At 41.6% G+C, this 27321-nt stretch overlaps 1 protein-coding gene across 8 annotated transcripts in view; it reads right to left on the bottom strand.

Moving 5' to 3' along the window:
• LOC101483368 (apoptosis-stimulating of p53 protein 1) overlaps window positions 1-27321 on the bottom strand; it is a 56786-nt gene that overhangs the window by 4992 nt on the left and 24473 nt on the right. For 4 of the 8 annotated variants that reach the window (XM_014413576.4, XM_014413574.4, XM_014413575.3 and 1 more), the window contains 16 exons: window positions 15513-15608; window positions 11469-11525; window positions 10780-10900; window positions 10440-10519; window positions 10178-10345; window positions 9638-9778; window positions 9361-9556; window positions 8878-9003; window positions 4464-4531; window positions 3708-3906; window positions 3381-3608; window positions 3070-3288; window positions 1683-1833; window positions 1528-1565; window positions 1080-1447; window positions 842-979 (listed from right to left, as the gene is read on the bottom strand). In XM_014413576.4, coding sequence (XP_014269062.2) covers window positions 842-979; window positions 1080-1447; window positions 1528-1565; window positions 1683-1833; window positions 3070-3288; window positions 3381-3608; window positions 3708-3906; window positions 4464-4531; window positions 8878-9003; window positions 9361-9556; window positions 9638-9778; window positions 10178-10345; window positions 10440-10519; window positions 10780-10900; window positions 11469-11525; window positions 15513-15608 — 2394 coding nt within the window. Of the gene's footprint in view, window positions 1-841; window positions 980-1079; window positions 1448-1527; window positions 1566-1682; window positions 1834-3069; window positions 3289-3380; window positions 3609-3707; window positions 3907-4463; window positions 4532-8877; window positions 9004-9360; window positions 9557-9637; window positions 9779-10177; window positions 10346-10439; window positions 10520-10779; window positions 10901-11468; window positions 11526-15512; window positions 15609-20226; window positions 20444-25160; window positions 25323-25923; window positions 26080-27321 lie in introns of those variants that run through there. The other 4 variants (XM_014413579.4, XM_076877778.1, XM_014413578.4 and 1 more) reach the window with 4 other exon arrangements.

The raw sequence follows: 27321 nt of genomic DNA, 5'->3' as shown, positions 1-27321 counted from the left end.
ACAAGTGTAACCACATTGTGTGATGATTTTCAGCTCTGCTTAAAAATTATCTCAAAATCTGAAGGCTCTGCAGAAGTTTCCCTTGTCTTCTAAGAAGACCAGCTTTCCATAGTTGACCAGCTGCTACCTCGCACTTCAGAGACTATTTGTTCAACAGGACTAAAGAAAATATCATCAGGACAGCTTCTGAGTTCAAATGCACTCGTTATTTTTTTAAGTTTACTGTTGTATGACACAAGATTTCTGTGGTTTAGGTCATTCTCCAAATGCAGATCATATCTCTGTTGATGATAACCCCTACTGTCTCTTTACTGTAACGGCATATCTCAAGCCTCATCACTCATTCTGACACATTTCAGTGTCTTCACTACAATAAGTTTCTTCTTCTTCTTCTGGGCTCAGTGGGATGCTGGATATCGGCTTCTGGCCCAAATCCTAAATGATAGTGATCCATTCCTGTCTCATCAGTGCTCCAACCTGATCACAGTCGGTGTGCTTCTGCTTTTTAATCACTGACCACATCAAAAATGTCCTCAAAGACCTGTCTTGATGCCTGCTCAATCATCCAGGTAAGAGCATCATCCAAACCGACGGCCAAACTGAGGTCACTTTGATGAGTGATGAAACTGAAATAGTGCTTTCAAATGTCTGTGAGTCAGTTTTCTTGTTTTAGCTTCAGCGTTTAGGAATCATTTGGAACTATGGCTGATGTAGTTATAGAAATAAATTATATTCAACTTAATTTTACCTTTGCAAAGCAACACAGTAATCTTTGCAAGTATGAAAAGTGAGACTGTGTTATAAGAGCACTATAATTGCACAACATCATGTTCTGATTTACCTCATATATGATTCTCTGCACCAGGTCAAACTCTCCCTCCAATGACGCATCCAGGAGAAGAGCCAGAGGGTTAAACTTGACTCTCAGGCCGTGACCGGTTCGCTCTGATGACGGCTTCTTCAGGTTGGTTCGCTTTACCTGCAGCAAACAGCATAAGAGAAAGAAAATGAACCTGGTGTATTGTTGTGTGACAGATGCCCAGGTTTAATGTGTATGCTTTGTGTTGTTGTATACATACCTTAGGCAGAGTGGGCGGGGCAGGAGGAGATGGTGAAGGAGAGATGTGGCCAACTGAGTTTTGAGCAGGACTAGAGCCTCTCTGGTTGTTATTATTTTGGTCCTCTGGTCTCTCAGGTACAGGAATCGGGCTTGATTGGGTCGATGGTGAGACGCCGTTGCCAGTCTCTGCCGCTGCTGTTGTCTCTTTGGATAATTCTGTCGTAACTGCAGGAGGAGACGAACGGCGGGAATCCGAATTCAGGTTTTGGGCTTCACTCTCCGCGGCTGCTGCAGCGACCTGTTTATCTCCACGTTCTACGTTTCCATTAGCTGAATGAATGTTGTCCATGTCTCCCAAAAGGCAGTCCGGTTGGTAGAAAGTATTGCCTAGAATTAAAGAAGGAACTTAAATCTATATATATTTAGGCACACAGATGTCACCTGACCATCATATGTCGGTGTCTTACCTGAGCTTCCCTCCATGCCTCCTGCTAATGTGTTGAACCTGCAAAAAAAACCGGCAAAAACAAATTACATTTTTCCATTTTGATTCTGTTTCTGTCTTAAATTCCTGAAAGTTTTTTGTTTGTCCTGGTGCAGTTAAACATGTGGTAGCACCAACCTCTGGTAGAGCAGTTTTTGGATGTTTGGCCCCTGAGGGCCTTCAGGTTCAGTGATCGAGCTCCGTTTCTTGAGGGGCCGCGGCGCGTTGCTGAAGCGGCGGCGGAGAACCTCCAGGTCTGCATCGCTCTGGTATCGGAGCTGAGAGTGGGCTGTGGGGGACAAAGCTTTAAAGCTACTTTCTTCTTTTGTCATTTGTTCTTGGCAAAATGTATTTTTTTCTGCTCCTGTTTCTTAGATTGTATCTTTTTTCTTTTGCTGAAATTATTCCCAAAAGCTCTTCAGGATAGCGTGATCTGTGACTGATAAGCACACTACCATAACTTAATGAGAACTTTCTTTAAGACTTACAGTATAAAAAAGATATAAATGTGATATTCTGGGATTTAAAAATCTGGTCCTGCTTTTAATGATTTCCAAGGTGTGGGCTACAATTCAAGCGGGCCAAGAGAGATAGATTTTTTAAATGTCTTTTTTTAACATGTTCTCGCATCTTATTTTTGTTATCAAGGGAAAAAGTTAAGTACAAAAAGATCTAAATGTATCATTGGAAAAAGAAAGAATTAAATATATTTTATTTGGCTCACGTGATTAAAGGTTTGGGTGTGTTTCAGGAGATTTGGAAGCAGGCTGCAGTTTGAGAATGGCTGATTTAGCTCTTTCTAAGGAAGGTCCTCTGACTCAATTCTAGGGCTGCTCCCAGGAAATCAATGCTTGACTGAACAACTGACATAAAATTTGTGGTTAAATGATGAAGGAGGCTGGAATATGCTTTAGTAAGAATAAAAAGCTAATAAGAAGAGTATCACTCAAAGAGACCAGTGAAGACACGGGAAATTTATGAAACTATGCGAGTAATATTTCTGCAGCCAGTGTGACTAAGTGACTGGGTTACTGTAATAAACTTTAAAGTGTGTAGACATGCATTTAACACCCAAACAGAAAATAAACAAATGCATTTTTTATAGTTCAAAGAGCGTTAATTTATACATCTTTTGCATATCTAGATTGCTTGAAATGAGCTTTTTCAATCCTTAGTGTCGTATTTAACATGATGTGACATCTTTTTCAGTGTGCAGACAAATATACTTTTTTTTCAGCACAAAGTTTGGCCTAAAATGTGACAGTGCATTAAGTGCTGCTCCATCATCTGCCTCCATCCTATCCCTGGCTATCATCTGTCACACCAACCCTCTGCATGTCCTCTTTCATTACATCTGTGAATCTTTTCTCTGGTGTTTCTCGTTTCCTCCTGTCGAGGTCCAGCGTTCAGCATCTTTATCACTCTTCTTATTTTAACACAAAATGTGTTTTCTGGTATTAAACACATACAGGAGAAACATTTTAACAAAGAAAGGTAACATTTATTGGTGATTGGTTGCACCTACCAACTGGGGTGAGCTTAGTGGGACTGAGGGGACGAGGGATGTTGTCCACACTGGGTGGAGGTTGAATTTGGCCCTCGCCGCTCTCTCCTCCTTCTCCTTTTCCTCCATCTTTATCTGTAGCTTCCTCCCCTGATATTTTTACTCCTCCTCCTCCCCCCTGGAGGAAAAAGACAGGGGATGGAGAAGTGGAGGAGGAGGGGAGGATGGGTTTACCGTAGACTGTGGAGAGACAGGAAAAAGGATGGGTTATGGTTTGTTTTCACCTGCAGAAGCTGTCAAACTGTCTAAACAAGTAATTGCTGTTTAATCACCTGCTTTGACAGTAGCCCTGTTGCTCAGAGATCCGTAGTTTTTGGCCTGAGGCTGCTGTAGGTACATGCTGTAGATGGAGCTGCTGTTCATAGTAGCAGGGCCCTTCCTGGGGGACTGTGGCCTGGAGGGATGGTCCGGGACGTAGGGACGTACGGCCACCGCCGGAGGGGGATCTGTCCGCTCTGTTTGTGGGGACAGCGGGGAGGGCTGGGAGGTGGTGGCAGAACCTAAGTGCAGAAACAGAAAAACAAAGTTATACAATCAACAGGACTGAAAGAAGAAGAAGAAGATAAGCTTTTATTTTAATAAATAAAACTATTTATTACCTTGGCTTGAGTTAGGAGGGACAGAAATACGGTGCTGTATTTGCTGTGAAGAGGGGGATGATGGATGGGGGGATGAGGCGGCACCGGATCGAGGCCAACCCAGTGTACCAGGGGCAGAACGAGGCAGGGAGCTCGTGGCGCAGTGATGTGCAGCTGCCTGGTGGGTGGCACTGGGGTACGTACCATAACCAGAGGGAAGCTGGTGGGAGGGAGACACAGATATGAAGTATACAGTGGGGCAAAAAAGTATTTAGACAGCCACCGATTGTGCAAGTTCCCCCACTTAAAATGATGACAGAGGTCAGTAATTTGCACCAGAGGTACACTTCAACTGTGAGAGACAGAATGTGAAAAAAAAAATCCATGAATCCACATGGTAGGATTTGTAAAGAATTTATTCGTAAATTAGGGTGGAAAATAAGTATTTGGTCAATAACAAAAATACAACTCAATACTTTGTAACATAACCTTTGTTGGCAATAACAGAGTATTTGACTAAATACTTTTTTGCCCCACTGTAACTGCATAACCTATTTTTTTTTTCTCCTTACACCAAGACATTCATGACTGCTTCCCATGGAGATTTTCCTCCTTAGACATTTTGAGTTGAAAAGTTCACACCATCACTTCACTGCTAAGCAGAAGCCTCAAGCGAGCCTTGATACCTCTATAACATCGCTTACAGTGCAATAAATTATTTATTATGATCACAGAATTCATGAGAATAACTAATATAACTGAGAATTACACCAGTACCTGTTCTGGACTGTTGGTCCTCCAGTCTGTTACGCTCTTAGTGATGGTGGGCCACGGTGCTTCATTGGCTGAAGGAAGAAAGCGGCAGAGAGTCAGGGAGCCGAGGAAGGGATCAAAACAGGAAAGGAAATTAAAGTGAGAAAGAAGCAAATAAATCCAAATGGAAAAGACAGATGAAAAAAGATACTATGAACGGTTAAGTAACTAAAAAAATGATCGGTTAAAGGGAGTGTATATAATGTGTATTTGTTGCATATACATGTATATTTTAATGCTGCTAAAATAGCATACACAGAGCATGTCTGTAGTTTACTCGGCAACATAAATCCAAGCGGACAATGCACTGATTCCCAACCAGGCGTACTCCAGGCGCTTACACCTTTCACTTTTCAAGAGTTACAATTAAATTAAAAAAAAAAGGGTTCTTAGCAAGAAAAAGTGAGAAAATTAAGAATGAATGGTTGAAAAGGACATCTAAAATAACAATACTAAGTAAAGGTAACTCATCAATACTTAAAATTTGTAGCCAATATAATTTAAGTTGTAATAATGCACAGTGACTGACAATAGCAGTCACAGAAAATGACTCGTGGCTGCAGTTAAACTATTTTTACTAGAAGAATAAAACCTCTAAAAAACAGGAAGCCGCTACAATCAGGGTTTAAAACAGAACAAAACTCTACAATGTGAAGTTTAACTCAGCCTCTGTCTCTGCAGAGGTGTTGTTACATAATAAACTGGCTCAGTTCAGTGCAGAGTCACAGTAGTAAATCTTCAGCCACTGTTGTCTGTGACAGCTAAGGTCAACAGCCTAGCTCAATGCTTTGGAATTTCATGGCAACTTGGCCACACCCTTGAAGACATTTAACAGGAAATAGCTTTGTGAAGAAGTCAGGTGATCTTCCAAGGTATTGCAGAAGTGGAGAAGAAATGACTGATGGAGATCCACCATCAAAGCCGTGGCGCTAAAATGGCTAAATAAGTGCTGCTAAATAAAATTCCACATAATGTTAAACTCCAGCAGCCATTTACAAACTGTTACCTAACCATTTCGCCCAGTCACGTCACAGTCCTGGCTCATACCAGACTAATACTGATTAACTCTTCAACCCAGGAGCCACGCAGTCTGTACAGTAAGTTGTGCTGCGAAACCTGTTGGCTGCTTTAACCCGCTGACCTCAGGAAGAAAACAGTCACGACAGGAAACAAGCAGTCAGTTCTGTGAGAGGTGGAAACTTGGCCGCCTGCCCCTGAGAGCCCAGATTAGAAGCAGTCACTCAGTGTTATAGAGGAAAGACAGTTTACAGCACAGTCACGGTACGTCCTGGTGCAAACGACAAACGGGTCATGCAGTAAAGCGTTTCAGCCTCACCACTCAAGTCTCTTTAGTTCACCATTTTTAAGCGTTTGAGTTTGATATTCTGTCTGTAAAATATGATGTTGCCATAATCAGCAGCCACAGCATTTAATGCAAACAAATGATTAAATGCAATGCTCTGCTGAGAAATCTCTCCTCCTGCCTTTGACGTAGATAACAGCCCAGCTCTGTATCTGAACAGCATCATGGTGGCTCTGTGGTTCCAGGCAGACCATTCTGTTTCTGAGTTCTCCCCTCTGAGCTCCAGTTTCTCTCTCCATTTAAAAACATCTAATTTGATGCTGTGAGGACGCTTTCACAAGAGAGATTTCACTTCCTGTTTAAATAAAGGTTTGGCTGAAAAACTGCACGCTCATACAGTAATGAAATCAACAGGCACACATGCTAAAGCATAACCTGATTTATAGTCTATTTTTCTTTAAATGCGAACATGTTTTACAAGATAAAATCATTTCGTATTAAAAACAGAGCGAATTCACGACAATGTTTTTGAAACGTGAAGCGTAATTTTGATCTTCTTTTGCTGCTGGTTCAGTGAATTTTGGTCGGAGAGAGACCAAAGCTGCAGTTTCGGAATCTGTGAGATGTCAGCTTTCAGCCCCGACAGCGTGTCCGTGGACGTGCCGTCAGGTGAACGGTCCACACTTTGTGTTTACATCTTTTTGCGGAATCCGTTTACCTGCTCTTTAATAGTTCTGCTGGTTGTTGAAATAGTTTTGTGAGCTTTAACATGAGATGCTGGCATTTCTTGCAAAATACATTTATATTCAAAAATCAATTCAGGATTTAATGAATCGATATTGTATTTTTCCAAACTAAAATCGATTTGAATCGGAGAAAAACGATTTTTTTAAACACATCACAATTATTGAGGTCATATATAAGAGAGGATCACGATCATTTTCTCACAGACTTTTATATAATCTGACTTCTATTTACAGCTGGAGAAGTCGCACCCTGATGGCCATGAATAAAAATGCAGCTTTTCAGAGCCAGACTCAACAGCCACCTTTCATATACAGTCACACTACAAAAACTGCTTACAAATGGCCTCACGTAATGAGAAGGAACTGAAGGAGTTCACCAGAAACAGATCCGACATCTTTCACCCAACCATCAGGATGCACAACAGAAAGCTTTAGATCCAAATATAAAATTATTATAAAAAGTAGTGTAATAAATATCCATCGTTTCAGCACTTTCTAGCAAATATGAGCCAGTTTTGTTTAACATATTTTAAACAAATAAATGATTCCTTGCTTTGCTTTTTTTCTGGGCTTAATCTCCCCGATGACATCACCCTCTCACCTAAAACCTCTTGTTATCCGACTCCCTCACACACTCATCACACGTACTAAAGATAGCTACAATTCAGGCTTTCTCTCATTCATGTGCAATGGCCCCCTGCCCAGTAGACTGTTGATTTGATTTACAACTACGAATTTTCCGCATTACATAAGCAGCGACATTAATAGAACTGTGGCATTTGCTTTGGGATTCAAGAACACAATGGGTGTTAAAACAAAGCTGGTTGAAGACTCTTTATTTTACTTCAGTGTAGGTGAAAAAAATAGATATCGGCAGTTTAAATTGTGTTTTTCCACACTGTGTAGGAAGAGATGTCGGAATAAATAAACTCGAGTCTAAAGCCAGACTTTGGTTTATTTTCTGAAGCTGTGCTTCTTAACCCTGAGCAGCTGTTGGCTATCAGATGGCATGTCTGCACCCTTGTACACTCGACCTTTACAATTTAGGGTCCTTTGAGCAGCTGATTCAATTATGTTTTGTCTCTTTACCATCTGGTCTGCATAGCGGTTTAAACACGAGCGTGCTCGGTTTGAATGCATCCACTCTGGGAGTCAGATTAAGAAAATGTGTGCTGTGAATGCCCTTTTCTATTTTGGGTCTTTGCAGCTGGCTCCAAAAGTGAGTCAGTCCCTATAAACTCCCGTGTTAAAATGTTCAAGTTTACAGCAGATATGAACACATTTAGAACCACATACACAGAAATTTTAAGCTCTCTGTATTAAATTTCCCCTTCATGACAATAACGGAGGTCAACTTTTAGTAAACTCAGTTCCTTAAACTGAACCGCTCAACTACATCTGTGGCATTTTGGAACATACTGGAATCTTTTTAAAATCCATTATCTGAAAATGACAGTGATCGCTATGTAGACTGCTGGACTAACCTCCTAATTAACTTGCACTAATTAGCAGGAATACAGTCTATGATAACTGCTCATGAACATGTTTTTCTGACACACACACAGAGACACACACACACACACACACACACACTTATTCCTGGACAGAAAAATAACTTCTTGCTGGACTGGGATGGTTTATAAATCGAATAAAACATCTTGCTCTGAATGAGCACCATCACTGGATCTTTCTAAAAATATATATATATATAAAATAGTGTCAGCCCTAGATTTGAAACCTCTGACCTGATTTGAACCGATTTAACGAATGTTATGTGCCTTGTATATGAGGAGCTGTACACAAAATCTCAGTCTCCTACCTGCAAAACTGTGTTTTCTACAAGGCTCCAAATCTGCTGTCTCAGATCACACATCTGACATTAACTTTCTATGTTAACTCAAGCTGCATGTCTCCAGTTACTCTCAAGAGCAGCACCCTGACCTCCTTAGAGGCCATATTTACAGAGCCATACCACCAAATATTCACCCTAAAAAACTCACACAAGCAGTTTCTAGATAACAGAATGTTTAAACGTCTGCTCAAAAAATCTATTAAGTGAATCTTTCGAGTGGTCATCCCCTTCTTTTTCACATAAACATGTGGTGCTATGTTGAAATAATATTATAACCTATAAACTAATTTTCACTACTATCCCATACACTGTTTTGATACTTTACACTTGGATTTGTGTAAGGTGACTTTTGGCAACTGAGCAACTTGTTTTTTGTGTAAAAACGAGGAGTTAAGGCTGAAGGTGCTGCTAGCATCGTGCTATCACCAATAAACCCAGCGGTGAGTAAGTGTGTTTAGTGGTTTCTCCTGGACTCACTGTTACTGTCGCCCCCCTGAGGGGACAGAGGCCCCTCCCACCGCTCAGTGGGCTCTGACAGGACGATGTCTAAATCTGACTCTTTCCATTGGCTGGGAGGCTTCCTGATGGCACTCCTCTCTTCCTCTGTAAGGCCACACCCACCACCACAGACAACACCAACCACGAGACAGTAACACCCACCAAACAACAGCACAGACGTAAACATCACCACCATGACATCGGAATGACGAAAACAACAGCGAGACCCACACCAGCACCACAACACATTACAAAACAGCAATCACAGAACCACCACATTAAATCATTGAACATTGGAGAGAACACCGACAGAGAAGGGGAAGAGGGAAAAAACACGACAGGAGAAAGAAATGGAAGAAGAGCAAGTTAGAGGTCAGACAGTGATAAAGACAAACCAAGTCTGGTAAAGCACAGAGACTTAAAATGGGGGAAAAAAACAAAACAAAATAAACATCCACCAACCTGAGAGGGAGCGAATGTGGCTGAGAGGGGTGGGTTTGGGCGGTGGGTCAGCTGGGAGCGGGTACCCTGGCTCTTGTCTCCCCTCGGATGGAACCTGGATGTAGGGGCAGACAGCTGCCACTCGACCCGAAACTCCAGCACCGGGGTGGGAAGAGCTTTGAGGGGAGGACAGAGTGCCTCCATTCATACGACTTAACTGAAGTGGACACACACAGACACCCAGAATGAGACTCATATAACATGATAAAGAAAGACCAGACTTCTTTGCAGACTGCACCTCTGCTCTCTTCTTATGCAGGCGTTCTCTCAGGTCACCGATGCGTTGATCCATCACGGTCACCTGGGCGTTCCTCTTGTTCAGCAGCTCCTTATTCTGGGCCAACTTGCTGCTCTGCTCCAGATTGTGCCGGTTACGAGCCTTAAAAACCCCCAAAACGTTTTACTCACATTTATGATTTCTGACACCCAAAGCAGGCAGGAGAAGGTCGCACTAAACATCTTTTTTTCTGCAATATTTTTATTATGTTTTTGATTGGTTTTAAAATAGCTGTGATCAGACAGCCACATTATATCCACTGTAGGTACCAAACTAGTATAACCTCATGGCATTCACAGTGTTTATTGCATTGCTTATTTGCATGAGCTTCTAAAACATATTGTTCCCACATGCTTAGATGGTTTGGTGGTGCAGCGGAGGTGTTGGTAGAACAGGTGTCCTTTGTTTTTCCAACCAGATTGAGACATAAACATTTACTACACATCTTTTCAATTAGCCGTAAAGATTGCTTGGCAATCTTTACGGCTGGGTATAGTTTACCTGCAGCTCCTGGTAAAGTTTCCTCAGCTCCAGAGCTGCAGGGCCTGAAAGAGGCGATCCCTTATGACCAGTGCCTGCACCCTGGGGTCCCGTGGGTGCCCCCTGACCTGGTGCACCAGAGTGTAGCTGCAGGCGTCCTCTCCTCAAATCCTCCAGCTGCTGAGTCAACTGTTAGACCAAAATTAAATACATATATGTGCACATATATCTTATCAAATCAAATCTGCTTCAAAGTTTATAGAAACCAAATAAATTTTCATACCTGGTCGACTCTGATCACCGCAGTCTGCAGCTCCGCCTGCTTCTCCTGAAACAGGCTGCTCACATGGTCAATCTCTGCAGCTACACACAGAGAGCAGGACGTCAGATTGAAATTACATCGCTGTAGTTATTAAGATTTTAGTGCTCAGATTCTACAGAAATACATATAAACACCGAGCACGCTGTAAGGGACTGAGTAAATGGTCAAAAAAAATCCCTCACGCTGCAGCATCAAGGCTTTATGAGGTTAAATTCATGGTCTTTTAATATGCAGTCGTTTACTTCAGGGCCTGTAATCCACAGTCACCAACTCTACAGTGTTACAGAGTGTTTAGGCTTACAGAGGTTTCCGTTGATCAGTTTGCTGTAGTCGACTTGGCCTCTCATGGCTCGGATCTTCTTCAGCTTCGCTTCCTGCGTCTCCACTCGCTCTTTGAGCCGCTGCAGCTTCTCAGCTTCAGACTGAAAAAGAGAAGTCAGTGTTTAAAGTGGTTAAAAACTCCCCATACACTCAAGTGGTGGCAGTTCCAGTCATTTAGGTATACTGAAAGGATACCTGCTCTGTAATTTAACTAAAATGTGACCCAAGATGCAGAAAAATACATGTTTTAGTTGATTATTTACTGTCTCAGTTTCAGGAATAAATGCCTACAATGTGTTTAATTTGAAGATGCTCAAATGAATTCTGAAGGTTATCCAATGAAAGCGCAGGTATTTGCTTTACTTGGAAAATACTTGCAGACAGCAGTAATCAACAGACAGAGCTTCAGCACCTGTTAACATTTAGCCCTCTGACAGACAAACAGGAAACTTAACCTTCAGCGAACTGGCCTCTAGGTTAGACTGCAGTCACATTATTAGATATAAACCACATAAAGGAAGCAGTATGCAGATTATTGTATTTTAAACTGTATTAGTTTGATGAATATATTGCTCACACAATTGTGAGTAAAGCAACAAAGCAAACTTTAAATAGGGTGTCCTTGTGCTGTATAGACTCAAAGGAGACTAACAGAGGTGTGGATCGCACCTGTGACTGTCCCTGGTTGGATCTGCCTCCTTGCTGAAGATACCTCAGTCTCTGTTCCTGCAGGAAACAAAAGTACAGTGAAAGTAGAGTCATTTCCAGACTTTCATTTATTTCATTTGAAAAGTGGCATGGCATTTTCAGTTTTAAAGAAACTAAATCATGTTTTGCAAACCCAGCCAGAAAAAAACTAAAAAATACTATTTTTATATTATAAAAATACCAACTAAACTTAGCGAGGTTGAGCCCGTTTTCACTTGGAGAACCTGAAAGCCTGTTTTCTGAATCTGCTCACTGACTGAGGAGGATCCTACACAAACAGAGGAGCAACAGTGGCATTTGTTCCAGCACTTCAATCAGCAGAATTCAAATTTGATAAACGTGTTGGTGTTATTCGGTTACGTTTTCAGCACTGGCTGTTAAATCCAACTAAATGACTATAGAAATGAAAACTACGTTTCAAGTGGTTTTAAAAGAGCCTCTGACACAAATATTTTGGGTCTTTAATGAATTCAGGCCGGTGCTGTCGACTGATTGGCCAGTTTGCTGTCTGCCTCATTATTTGTCAAGCTGTCATTCAAAAATTTCATGAGTTCTCAGTGAAAAACAAATCACATTCAGTTTATGCACTGATGATAGAATTATTTCACGGTGCTCATGAATTTGATTTCCTCTGTGACCTTTCCAGGGAGTGCCCAACGTTTCGCCCTGTGACAGATGAAATAGGCCCCAGACCCCCACTGCAACCCTGAATTGGTTGAGTGGTTAAGAAGATTAATGGAAAGATGGATAATATTTCCTGGTTTTTGGTGCTTTGAGAACACATGCATGTGTTTTCACATTGTTCCCTCTCATTTTGCACACCTGCATGTTAATCTTATTTTTCATAAATAAAATCTTATTTCAAATGTTGGTGAAATAGATTAGTGTGCCGCTTCATACCATGCATCCTGTTGTACACACATAATACCAGATTATATATATCAGCAGCACTAGCACCAGCAGCTTATTGCCGTGTTTAAGTGTTTATCTTTACTCTACATAAAACATGCATTTTCTGGACCATCACATCTGCAGCTACACACAGCCGTCATCTATCTCAACCTCAACCTTTACTTGAGCCTTAAGATCTTAATAAAGCTGAAACTGTAAGTCAAACTTGGAGACACCAGTTACCCCACTCGTCTAATATTTTACCAAAGAACAGAATGTCAGATTCCTCATTAATGAGGAATTAATTAAAGGCTGGCATCACTTTACCAGGAGCAACAGTGAATTGGAGTACTTAATGACTTAAGTACAGTTTCCACAAACTGCAAAGAAATCTAGTGGGATAAACTGGGCCCTTTGGTGTGCAAGTACTGGTCCGTGGTCCACATGTTGGATGCCCATGTGTTAGACCTAACAGTCAGCTGGTCTTCTGCATTCATAAAATATGAATTATTCATTTAAACGAGAAGTGTTTTCAGTGCTGAATAGTGAGGGCAGGAACACTTAATCATCTGGCCGTGCACATCCTTAGTCAACAGCATAATACTATAATAACTGCCATGCATGCAGTTTATTTTCACCCGATCATCACATCCAACTCCGAAGACCATCAGCTGCTATTGATTTTCATTTAAGCTTGTGTGTATCTATGTATCTGACACACACAATAAACTACAGTGAGGAGACAGAGAAAGGCTGTGATGTGTGATGCTGACTGAAGCAGTACGGCTGACCTGTGTGTGTGTGCGTGTGCGTGTGTGTGTGTGTGCATGCGTTTGTGTGTCTCTCTCTTTCACATAAACACACAAAGAGGAGGAGAAAAGGGCATGTTGGCAGGAAGCTGCCCTGCTAACACATTACATAAGAGAAGGGTGTTTAATTACAGACGTAGTGCAGGAATAAAAGTTTTTATGTTTTCGACTTTTTATTTTCCAGGAAGTCATCAATCTACGTTTCGTTATATTAATGTTGAGAAGACAGAAAATGTTTCTACATCAGCGCCTGGGATTTTTTTCATCCAGCAAGGAAATGCTTGAGCAAGCTGGAAGGAAACACTTAATAGCTGTCAAATTACAGAAGCAGTTAAACTGCTGCTTTAAAAAAAAAAAAAAAGCTGGATATCAGCATTAAACTGACAGGCAAAAGAAATCACTTCCACAGCAGTCTTGAAAAACTCAAAATGGCCAAATAAAAGTTTGTGGTTGATGCATTTTATCGAAAACTTTACCAAATGAATGCCGTTTGGCTCACTTTCCTGACTCCTTCCTGGAGTACAATACTGGGTAAACTTCCCAGCAGCTGTAGATCCCTGCTGAACTCATTTCCTGCTAACTCAGAAGGCCACTTCCTGAATCTGGGGATGGGGCCGAATGACCATGATCTGTGTCTCCAGATATTTTCTCACATGTGCTGCAGCCCTGAAGCTTTCTAAACATCAGCCAAAAGAGTCAAAAGTGAGAAAAAGTCGAGTTCACACCACATCAAAAAAGAAACATCTTTACCCCTTTCTTTGATAAAGACCTCTGTTCTGAATCCAGGCAGTATTTGTTTATCCCCAAGGGGCAATTAACATACAACAGAGCAGCATAACGTTGACGAGAAGGACAATAAGAACAAGCAATAAGAGTGAGACAATAAATACACAGAATATACAGTTTTAAAATTACACAGTTTTTAAATTAAAGTGACTGAAAGAGGGGGGAGAGAATAACATGAAAGCATGGGTCTATGCTGCCTTGTATCAATGCTTCATGCTTGTGGTGGTTTAATGGTGCAGGAGATATTTTCCTGGCACACATTTGGCCCGGTAGCACCAACCAAGCATTGTTTAAATACCACAGCCTACTTGAACGTTGTTGCTGACCATGTCCATGCCTCTATGACCACAGTGTACTTATCTCAAACTCTAATTAATCTCATATTAGTTTCTTTTACATGACAATGAGTTCACTTTTAGTCCACTACAGCATGCTTGGGATGTAGTGGAATGGGGATTTGCATCATGGTTGTTCAGCCGATAAATCTGCAGCGACTGTGTGAGGCTATCACATCAATATGGACCAAAATCTCAGCACTAGCAAGGTCCACCAAACAACATTTCTACAAGTCTAACTTCTTTTTTATGGTCAGCCTAGCTAAAAATCCATAGCTCAGTCTTCTGCAACAAAGCCGGCTGCAAGGAAAAACAAAACTTGCGTTTACAGTTCCAACACTCTGAAATGGGCTAGAACAAACTGAGCCTGTGGTGCTGTAGTTGCGTTCCTATTTTTAAGTTCAGCTCCTATGTGAAGGCTTTCCAAATGTTCAAACGACCCAAATTATGTTGTTCTAAAACAGAAACTCTTTCATGACAAAACAGACGCACTATGTAAAGACCCACACTGCCCAGTCTCTCAGATCTGCTCAAACTGTCTCCCTTCAACATCAACAACGTGTGCACATCTACAACTGACGGGGTATATATGTACTTGAAAAAAACAACGACAAAAAAACTTAATCTGGGCGTAGCAATATTTTGACCCATGTCACCTTGGGCTTAAGGGGTTAACGTGCAAACTCCCCAGCACAAACTTACTGTGACCTTCAACTGTGCGAGTTTTCATCGATTTGTGCTGATGTGAGAAGAGCGCTGGTAATAGTCTGGAGAGCAGCTGTCATGTGCGCTTCCTCCTGCACGCTCCACCCAGGCAGCTCCCTCAGGTAAACCTCACTGAGTATTTCTAAACCAGACTATCTCCTGTGTGGTGCATGTAAGAAACTGCAGCCTCGGAAAAAGTCTTAACTCAATTCTCCCCAGCCTACGTCTGAAAACGACATCTCTCCTCCAGAGCCAATCTTTCACGTCGTTCCTCAAACCCTGAACTCAATCACACACACACACACACACACACAAAAAAAGATGCATGTGATGTGATGCGCACACACATTCATCTGAGGCTCCAGGGGCCTCAAAGCCGATCTTTTCAGACAGACTCTAATGTAGCTAACCTTACATTAACTGACAGGCAATCCATCCAGCAGCTCTGTGTGCGTGTACAGTATGAGTGAGTGTTTTACCTTGGCGAGCAACATCTGTTGCTGAGCCTCTATTTGTTGTTGTTGTCTTGTGGCCATTTCTTGGAGCTCAGAGAGGGTCAGCTCCACACGGGGAACCTACACCGGCACACAGGGGTTATACATTAATACATTATGTACATAGAGACAGACAGTGTTTTCCCACAGTTTCCATCCATTACACGTCTCACTGTTGCTGTCGAGATGAAAACCCAAACTGTGACAGGAGATAAAGCACAGCTGCACACATATATCACCTCACATTTTAGGTCACTGAGCAGCTTCACTGAATGTTATTAGGCAGGCAGCTGGTGGCTCTGGAAGAGCGACAGAATTATAGTTTAGGGCTAAGAAAAAAAAAAAATCGCCAGAATCATCCCCTTTCCCTCACAGCATTTCCTTACAGATACATCTCTGGGAGAGTGCTTTGTTCAGGAATATCTTTCTAGAGACTGATGTGTGTTTGCGTGTACGTGTGAGGGTGGGAAACGGGGAGGAATGCCTTTAGCAGACAACAACGGAAGGTTTCAACCCAGCTACATCCTACTATTGTGCACATTTACTTATGAACACACACAGACACACACTGCACCTGGGGTGTTATATTCATTTCCAGTTCACAGTGAAGTCAGACAAGCTGGATATGACTACATCTGTCCTTTAATAGCCAGGTTATCAGAACACGGCTCCACGATTACAATACTTTTCAACAGACTGCGGTACAGTATTATAATATTTAATAATTATTGTTTGACAGTTTGACTCCTACAACACCAGAAAGGTCTGGCCTCTGGAGATATTTTACTATCAGCGTGTGAATGACTGATTATGACATAATACACTACATCAACTTAAGCCATCCTAGGACAGAGAAAATGGAGTTTCAACCTGGGATTAAAAATGCGATCATACTATTAAACCTCAGACAGGCTTACAGCTTCATTTAGTTTAACCCCCCATCCAGAGTAACATTGACGTATGAATATCATCCATCACTCCCATTTGGGCTGAACAAACTCCGCCTATTGTGCTGCAACTGTATTCTTGTGCAAAGTTAATCTCAAATCTGAAGCTTTTCCAAATGTCAAAATGACTCAGATGATGTTCTACAAAAACAGAAACTGTCTTATGGGCAAATGAATGCATGAGCATTAAAGATGAAGACTCTGTACACTGATATCTATTGAAATTTGCTCCCATCAACATCTTCCATTTTTAAGACTCGTCGTGTGACTGTTGTTTCCAATTTTGAACCCCTAACATATGAGCCATCTGCCCACATCACCGGGCGAGAATGTGAGTTGTGAATAATTTTTAAAAAACTGCGAACTTTTCAGTTATGCTTAGTTTATTGCATTACATCACCAAGAAGTATTTATTTCCTTGGTCAGCCTTGGAAACACTATATGATTAGTATAGTAGATTACTTATACGGCACAGATATCTATTAGGGCAGTTTGATCATCTAAAAGGAATCAGTCGGGACCTGAGATGAAACCCTGAGGAATACCAGAGTTAACAGATTGTGGTGGGACAACATTATAAGTAATATAAACGAGTATGGCAAAATCTAAGATGGTTATTAGTATAAATGATATACTCACAAACAGGGAGTATCAGAGTATCAGTAACAGAGGTCTAAACAGTAAAACCAGTGCAGATGGGCCTTAAATGGGAATCGCTTGTAAAGGCCAGCAGGGGGCGGTTGCTCAAGAACAAGACAGATTGGATAAAATTCTTGGCAACTGACTCGTGATTACTTTAGTAAACCCTTTTCTCTTGAGTTTATGGGCTCAATCACTAGTTTCAAGTCCAATGTAATAAAACATGATGTTCATTTTATAAATTATGGTCCTTATTAGTGACCCTGAGACCTTGAGTATGCAATGTCCTTCGGTTTCTTTGTCATGTGTTTTCACTTGTGTCATCTGGTTTCAAAAAGCTGAAATGGTAATGGCCAAAATGCTTCAGAAACCAGCGATTACAATGTTATTGGCTGACATTACAGTGGCTACTTCCTTCTTTATACTCAGTCTTTGGATACACAGTTTTAAAGGGTCAGTTCATCTATGTTCAGTGCACTAAAAACATTTTTACTTATGTGAGTTCTGAGTTCTGATCATTGCAGGTTTTTGCCAGATGTCTGCTTGAAACCATGGACGTTTTTTTTTTTTTTTGATGGCGCTCAAGGAAAAAAAATCCCAAATCAGTCTTTTTATCTAAATAATCTACAGTCTTCTCTGTGAGAGCTACATTGGTGTCTGTCTGACTTGAAATGATTATTGGCAGTACTTCAGTGGCCTGAATTTGGGGACTGCTCCGATTATCGGACACAGAAACTGGAGACAGAAGAGTCTGTTGTTACTGGCATTTAATGGGACTTGGAGTAAGGGTTGAGTAGTTCAAGTAAAAATGATTTTTTTTCCCAGTGATAAGACAGAAATAGTTTCCAAACGTTAAATTAGGGTCGAAGAGGACGGAGGCCACTGCAAATTTTGTTAAATGTGTGAAAAAATATTGATGTCTAAGTGGAGACTTAGATGTGCCATGAGTAAGGGAGGCGCTGATGAATAACTCCATTACCCAGAACAGCGCCCTTGGGTTATGACACAAGTTATGAAATCAGTGAAACAAATTAAAATCATCATCAATTTAACTACTGGAAGCTCTAACTCTGGCAGCACTAGTGCTATGCTAAATATCAGTATTGGTGATTAATAGCCCTGACAGCCACACTGTGCTATAGACCGTGGACCGAGTTATGTAAATCTACATAAAACATAATGCACACATAGTGTATTCCACTGCAATACATCATGTTTTAGACAGTGACATTATGCACAATACACAAGGTTTTCCAGGCAGTGTCGCCACATATCATTAGCTAATTGCTGACTTTTGGGATCCTGTGGTTCCTCACTTTGATGTGCAACAATAATTGCATTGTTTTCTCATATCTCAAGAGTAATTTCAGAGCCAATCAGCATAAGACACTTTAAGATTTTTTATATTTTTTAAGCCCTTTCAGTCTGATATCCCTTTAAAATGTATATAATGCATAGATGGAACTACAGGGTGGGGCTTCAGACAAGCAGCAAAAAGCAGTTTTTATGCTTACATGCAGTAACCATACGCAGTTGATGAAGGATGCAGTCAGACTAGGCACACTTGTCTTGTGCCATGCCTGAGCCTGATAGCCTCCCCTCCACACAGACTAAACTAAAACTGTGCAACAGCATGCTTCAGTCTTTTCTGTCCATTGCTGAAACCACTGCTCCTTTCTCTCTCTCCTCTCAGTTCCTCGTTCTTTTAGTGCACGCTCTGCGTTTTTATCATGAAGAAAAGTGCTTTTGCAGAGCATCGTGAGGTTCATGAGTTTATGTATTTATGCTTTAATTGGTGTCATTTCACATCGGCCTTTCTCGTTGCCTTATTGATTTATGAATTTGTTAACATGGCGATTTTCAGTTAAACTTCAGAAATGCTGTTGTTGGTGCCAAAATGTTGAAGTTCTACATAGTTACAACATGCACAACATGTCCTCTCGGACCCACCTGTTAAAGTCAGACAGGGCAGAACGGATGGATGGTCTGACTTTGGGGGTCAAACATGCTCAGGCACAGCTCTGATCACCTAAAGTGAGTATACACTTCATTTTTACTCTGATATAAAGCCGTCCAGAGACCATATATAGATTTCAGGCACCTAGTGACATAATGTGGCAGGACCTGAGATAAATTCTCTCAACTTCCACAGAGTGCAGGATGCCACTGATTGACATATGACCTCATGGTAAATACATTAGTGGCTTACCAAGGCAACCAGAGCCTAAAATGCCCACTAGTGACCAGCAGTCAGTTTCAAAGTCATGCATGATGATGGACTCGTTTCCAGTTGCAGCTTAATGCCCGTACAGTCACCTGGATGAGTTGCCAGCATTCTTTCTCATGCTACATGCATAACAATCCTACTACTGCCAGCACTGAGGACCTTTTAGAGCTGTTCATTTGAATATGTTTTAGTAAAATTTTTCCTGCCGTGTGTGATTTTTGTTCCATTTTTCACGTTATTCATTAAATTATATTGTCATCTTTTTTCTGCCTCTGCTCTCCATCACAGCCGAGCCTGCTCCTATTTTACCTTTAAGCAGGAAAAGTAATTGTTTTCTTTCTATTGCTTTTGTATCACGAGTGTTTGCACAGGAGTACACGTGTGTGTTATTTGAAAATGTACTAAACTAGAACCCTGCAATGCATCAGCACTTTTCACATTTTGGAGCCATCGCAAATACATTTTAGAAGCATCTAGAAAAAGCTCTGAAGATTCGACTGCAGCTGGTTTCAGAAAAGCAAACATGATACGTATTGCTCTGTAAACACCCTGAGCAGTTTTGCTGACTTCCTCAGTTTAAAAACCTCCGTCTGCAGGACTGAGGCTGAGGATCGCTTGTCAGTCAAAGCAGTGTGTGAGACAGTTTTCCTGGGATTTCCTGCCACTGAAGTCCTCTAAATGCTTCAGCTTCTAGCTTTCCACTGATTCAAATGGGAACATGCACTCCAGCTACAGGAAAGTTAAAAATTCACCTGACACTTAGCCACAGTGTCATGCCGCTCATGCTGTTAAGACACTCTAACACATCCTGCAGACTGTGTTGCTGCGAGCCCCCCGCTGACGTTAACATGCAGTTCCTACCAGCATCCCGCTGTGCTGTATTTACCTGCAGGCTGTCCCATGTGATCCTGCAGGAGCGGACTTTAATTTTGCTGCATTGTCCTTCAACAGTAAATTCCTGCACCAAATCTACCTCATTCCACTCCATCCTCACAAGCGTCTCAGAGACACGCCGGACCTTAATGCTTTCTGATGGAAAAGCGTTGCCAGAGGCTTGCACGAGAACCGCTTAAAGAGGAGGAAATGAGAGCGATCCTTATCACAACTTTCCCTCTCGTCCGCCTGGTGATGTGCTGAGATTTACGACACTCGCTCTTCCTCTCCCTCACTCGCTCGGCCCACACACCCTCCCTTCTCCTCCTTTCTCTCTCTCTCTCTCATAAAAACTCTCGATTATTAGTGCGTTCTCATGTGACGTTTTTACAGAGAGCAAATCCCACCGATGTGACACCGCTTTCAACTGCCACAGTAAACATGAAAAAACACAAATAGGTGCGAAACGAGAGAAGGAACTCCTCGCCGCCCTCGTTTTCTGTTTTCTTTCAGTATCACCCTCTTTTTCTGTTATTGCTCTCAGTTTCCAGTCTCTTCGACCTCAACCTTTTCTTCATCTATTCGTCTCCACTCCTCCTTCACTTTTCTCTCTGCTTATTAAGCCCCATCTTTCTCCATATCTGTATTCTTTCATCTCTCTTTCTCTCAGTCCTTGTCATTTCTCTGCAGCTGGCTTTTTGCTGCAGCGACATCCTCTCTCACTCTCTTTCCCTCTCTCTCCTCTCACACCTCCCTTTTTCTTTCTCCTACTTTCTCTCAGAAGGAAAATCACTGCACCACAGCCTGATGGGGCACTAGCTGCTCTCATCAACCTCTGCCTCCTGATCCAGATGTGTGGTGTAAAAAAGGTGAAGATGATCAATGGCTGTGGTAGTATGCATGGCGCACACACTATACAGTTAACAGCTGACTGCTGCTGCGTCATATTTTCATTCACACACACACACACACACACACACACACACACACACACACACACACACACACACACAGTTGCTGCATCACACATTTTCATCTTTCACACAGACAAACACACATTTGTTATTCCTCCTTTTCTGGGTGCAGCCCTCCATGGGCGTGACTGTGCTGTGTGTATAGTATATTGAGCTATGTCAACTATTTATAACCAGCAACACTGATTTTAACATGTTGTACTTTAGGATGTGAGTGTTATTTCTTTATAATGGATGGAAACTTTGTATCATTGTCACTGCAACAGTTGCTTATTGCTTTATAGTGGAGTGGAGTGGAGCTGTGTGCTTCCTGAAGTCCACAATAATCTCCACTGTCTTCTGGGCATTCAGCACCAGGTTGTTGTGGCAAAAAATAGCAAAAATAGAAAAAAAAAATAGCAAAAAATAGCAAAAATGTTACTTTTAACAGTTTAATAGTTGAAGCTCAGATCTCCCAATAATTTAATTCTTACAATGTTTTTCCAAACTTGACTAAAACGTGACCTCTTTTCTATGAGTGACTCCGGGAAGGTTGGCAAAATTACTTGGGTTTTTAAGGAAATGGAAATCTTGACGCTAGTATCTGCAGACTGCAATGGAAACACCAAGAACATTAACTATTGCACCGGTGCCATCAATGAGTTCAGTCTGCAGCCACTTTAAGAAGAGGATCACAGGGCATTCTTCTAAGTTGGGTAAGTTTAAGGGAGATACCAGAGCTTTTAACTTAGTTACTTCTGTAACTAAACATCAATTACATTTAAAGTGTTTTCTTGTTGCGGCCTGCATTGTTGTATTGTTGTTCTAAATGTTTTATAGCAGGTGAATAGTCCGTTTCAGGTTTGCATCACTCATTTAATAATGCATAACACAAAGATTTCAATAAAGAGCTTCAATATTTTTGTGGATACAGTGTTATAGATGCAACATTAGGATGTTCAAAGATCCATATTTGGACTTTGCTTTTAGATGGAGGTGTTCTGGTGCTTTGTTTGGCTCCAGGATCCACATTTTGGCTGTCAAAACCCTTTTCCACCAACACTTTGCTGTGCCAGTGCAGAGCCAGTTCTGTCTTGGTGTCTTTTCAGAAACAGCCCACATTTACAGAATAACGAGAACAAAATATTTACTAATAGAAGTTTGGATCCACTTATCTGTCCTGATTTTCATTTCATTGAAGTTACCCAACTTTTTGTTTTTGGTGAGAACATGTGGAACCAGTTCTAGACTGGAAAAGAGCAATTTGTGCCGTGGACTCCTGATAGACAGAGGAGCTGCTTTCTCACTCATGGTCCAGGTGGAAAACAGTGATCTGAAGGTGACTGAAGTTTCTGACGTGCTCTTTATGCTGTGCCACGTTTCCTTCTTGAAAAAATGATTAAACATCTACATGCCTGGATGGCAGTAGAGTGTGTGATCTGGGTTTTGATCTCAACCATGTGGGTGCTCACCTGCTTTGCTCAGTTGTCAGTTTTGTTGGCTCTAACTGGTGGAGAAGTCCTAGTTTAGGGCAAACAAAATTGGGCTACTTTGATGACAGCAGGGGGTGGCTTTGAGGCTTGGATAGTAATATTTGGTGTCAGACAACCCTGGCAACCTGAGCAGTGTGTGTTTTTCAGCTGTAAACTACTTTCTCATGGTGCAATTGTGCCTGTGCCTATAATCTGAAGCACATGGAGATATTTGACCTTCTTAGTGTGTGCACACTGCCTTTCTCAACAGTGCTCAAAGTTATGCATACAAACACACACATTGTTCTGATCATAGGTCCCTCCAGTAATAAAACCCATCCCCTGCCCATCTGCTGTGCACCTCCAGTAAAAATATTTTTCTAAATTTACAATAACAGCCTTCAGACATTCCTGAAGCCCCAGACCGGACCAAAGGGGAAAGCTCTGTTATCAGAAGAGCTTCAGTAACCAACATCCACACAGCAGGGTGGCCTGGTGGCTGCAAACATCCTATAACTGAAAGAGCTCATCTTTGAACTTGTCCATCATGTGACCCGACTGTGTCCTTGGGCAAAGCAGTTAACAGCATTTAATTTAAGAGTATAGGAAGCTTCGGCACAGCAGCACCTGGACTTGCGTCACAGGAGGCAATTCAAGTCCGCAAACGCCCCTGACCCTGGACTTTGAAAGGCTTCATATTAATTTAAATCAACACATCCCCTGATGTGTGTTTGGTCAAGAGCGCTCAGACACACCTGACTGCTTAATATATCCCACAGCAGCGCTCCCACATGCAGCTGGATGGGGTTGAGTTACACAGAGCAGGATCAGCAAACTGAATTCTGTGCCTTAACTCAAAGTGTGTGACGGCCCTCGTGGTTACTCTGAGGTCAGGGGCGAGGTTTGTAAGAGAGTGTGCTGCAAAGGGAAAGGCCTGCAAGACACCAGCATTAAGTAGTAACAGCTACTCATTTATTGAGCAACTAGCACTGTGTCAGTCAGATGAGAAACTATATGCTAACATGTTTTTCCTAAACAGAATAAAGTGAAACAACACAGCGACCATCTCTAATTTAGAGTATGTGTCAGTCCTTCAAAGAGCGGCACAGTTTGAGGACACAGACGGCTCCTTGATGCAGTTAATGTCAGCATGAAAATTTAATTTCGTCTGTAATTTATTATGCATCAGTACTATTGGCTAACAGCAGGACAGTATATGCTAACAAAATGCACCACTCAGAGCCATGCCAAATGTGTCAGAGGGAATCCTCTTGATTTGTTTTTTCCCTGAGATGCGAGCATAAAATTTTAACACATTTCCCAACCAGCCCCATCTGGACTGGTCATTAGACAGCCATGCCCTCCTTTCCCTAATACTGTTAGAAACTAGCTGGGTCCTGACCAGGTTGGTGTATGCTAATAGCTATTATATGCTACCAACAAACAGAGTTAGTACTTCAAAAACTTTCAGTTCACAATTAAATGTCTATCAGTGTTTTTTGACTTGTGGCTCCGTGTTGCAGTAGTTAAGGCTTCAGGCCACCAAAGATTATTGGGGAAAACTGTGAAATTCGGTAACCAGGGAGTGGGTACAGGAGGTTGCTGGCCAGGTAAAATCGATCCATAATCCACATTGATCCATACGATGACCTGTCTGCAAACGCTCGCCATTTACTCTCCGAGCTCCAGAGAAAGGTGTGGCTTTCTGCTACAATCAACACAATTCAAAAGGTACATCACACCTTTCACAGTTTCACAACTGCTTGATGTGTCGTGTTTTTGTGTTTCAAACTGTGGGCAACCAGGTCAATCTGCTAGTGGCCAAAACAACTGCAAAGAGGTTTTCATTGCTGTACTACAAACCTTTTTGCAACCAATTTCACTTAGTGACTGATAGGAAAGTCCAGCGCCAAAATCCAGGAATACATATTTATTCCTAATGACTGGTGATTGTCAAGGCTGGTCTCTAGACTCCTGTGATTGGGGCCTAATATATATGCCTTACACACAAAAGATTACCAGTTTCAGACCAGAAGGAGACACAAACCCAGCCTCACAAGCCAGTCATCTTCTATTGCAGGTCCCAAATTCAGATAAATGAAAATGCTGCATCAGAATGGCATCCAACATCTAAAATATATAACAATAAATCTGTGCCAAATCAAACATGTGGATCCAGCTGTTGTGGTAAAGTCTTCAGAAATACTTAAAAAAAATCTGAGCAGTTTGAGGCATAAATGAAACTCTACATGATTTTCTCTGTAGCTGTGCACACACGTAATGATGGATAGACTGAAAACCTTGTGGCGTAGATGAAAATATCACAACTAAAATCATCATCCAGGAACCACAAATACAGGTAAAAAATGTCACTACAATCTGTAAAATATAACCATCAAATATAAATTATTCTTTACTCGACTGACTTTACTAGGCTGCTCTTGGAGCTCGTGTATTTGTCCTTTTTTGTCGGAGAATGACAAAGTCTGGTCTACTTTTTAAAGAAAACAGGGAATACTCACTTATCCTGGATTGTTGCAGTCAAAAACTTAAAGGATGAATCACTATTCATTAGTGAATAACAATTCTAAAAACTACTACACACCGATCTCTTTCACACATCGCTGTCATCTTTACATCATCCTGTGGCAAGAAACAGCATCTGGTGTGCGTTTGTGTGCGTAAGTGAGTGAGCGCTTTTGGATATGATTACACAGCGCCAACAGCTACACCCCAACTCGGAGACACGCTTCCAAATCCCAAAGTAAGGCTGACACACATACACACACGCACACACACACAGACAAAATAACACAGTCAAGCAAGAAGAAGCCACACCCTGTTTTCACAAGATGTAAACCACACTGATTCACTGACACACAGAGAGACACACGGCCAAACGCTCCACCCTGACACATAGACAAACTGCTCGTAAAGTATCCAGCCAATGTGTGTGAGTGCAACCAGAGTCAGAGAATATCTCTCAGAAGTTTAAGGAGGAGAAAACAAGCTTATACACAATTATTCACTCGCTCAAAGTCACCTTCAGATTGGCTTCTGTTTGGTGGAGTTATTCTACTGTTTCATCTAAAGTGAAAAGGTCAAAAAAAGTGGAAATCGCATCAACGTAGCTTCAAACACACACACACACACACACACACACACACACACACACACACACACACACACACACACACACACACACACACACACACACACACACACACACACACACACACACACACACACACACACCCATATAAAAAGAAATGGACCAAAACTCACCCCCTCTGTCTTGTTGTGCCTCAGATCTTTTTGCTTTAAAGCAAATGTTCAAGGATGAAGACGAAGAAACACGGAGACCTTAAGAGTGTGAAGGAGTGTGTGAGGTGAAAGGAAGACGAGACGAGGGAGGAGGAGCTGTTTGGCTCACTAGCAATCCTCTTAGCCTGGTTATGTCATGGGACCAAGCTAATCCTACCTTCACTGACTGACCCACACACACACACACAGAGGATGACCATCCAGCAGACTGACCACCACCAATACGCACAAAAACAGTCTATGACTGGCTAGCCGAGGCCTAACCCAGATATACAAAGCAAATGTGCAGTTTGTGCTGAAACACAATGGTTTGGATGGTTCAAAATAGCTGTTAGTGACAAATTAAAAGCACCAAACATGAGGTCAGTTGCTCTTTTTACTGCATGACCTCAAGATAACAGGATAAGGCACGCTGGCAAAGCAAAACATGGTTAGCTGAAGGACTGACTCAGGCTGGTGACAAAAGACTAATTACGCTTTTTTTCTCTTTGTGAATTTATAAACAGCAATTACAGTGTGCGTGTATAGTGCATGTGCTGTGTTTGTGTGCTCGCATGGTTGTTCCTGGTAGAACAGTTCAATCATCACTGTCACTAATCCCCCGGCTAATCCGCTGCACTACACACACAGACAAATACATACACGCAAACGTGCACATGCATTGTGCTGTACGTGTGGGAATACTGGCTCACAAAGACACACTCATACAATTACTTCGCTGCGACTACGGGGTTTATTTTGTATTCCTCAAATTAAATGCTATTAAGGAAAGTTTAAAGAGCCAGATGTCTTTTATCCTTCGCTGACTGGGATTATTTCTTGCATTTATTTTGAAAGTCAAACCCAAAAGCTATCAAAATAAATTATAGGAACATTTCTGCAAACAGAGGGTATGACTAACCAAATCCACCTTTAAAGCTCACCAATAAACACTTAGTGTATCTCTATTGGTCCATGCATGAAACACCAATATGTGCGGTACAAACAAGCTTGGTTAACCCTTTTAGATTGCCAGATATCCCTTTAGTTTATGGGTCACATTCAGTCCAATCTGATCTCAAGTGGGCCGGACCTGTAAAACTGCTGCATGATAACCAAAGTGTCTTTTAATGCTTACATCATTTCTTCATCATTTTACAAAAACAGCCCGAGTAGTTAATTTCAGCAGCATGTATTATTACATTTGCAAATCACAGCGAATCTGTAAAAGCAAAAACATGTTGACTTTGAATTTTGAGTTCTAACCATTTCAGATCTAGAATTGACTTTCCAGATATTTCTATGTATGCAAAAGACTGCTGACATGACATCACCAGGAGCAGCAGTGCAGCTTATTAAAAAAACAAACAAATGAGAATA

Source organism: Maylandia zebra, linkage group LG19 (genome assembly GCF_041146795.1).
Source record: "Maylandia zebra isolate NMK-2024a linkage group LG19, Mzebra_GT3a, whole genome shotgun sequence".
Lineage (NCBI taxonomy): Eukaryota > Metazoa > Chordata > Actinopteri > Cichliformes > Cichlidae > Maylandia > Maylandia zebra.
The sequence above is the reverse complement of the archived record's forward strand: the minus strand, read 5'-3'. Positions and strand labels throughout refer to the sequence as shown.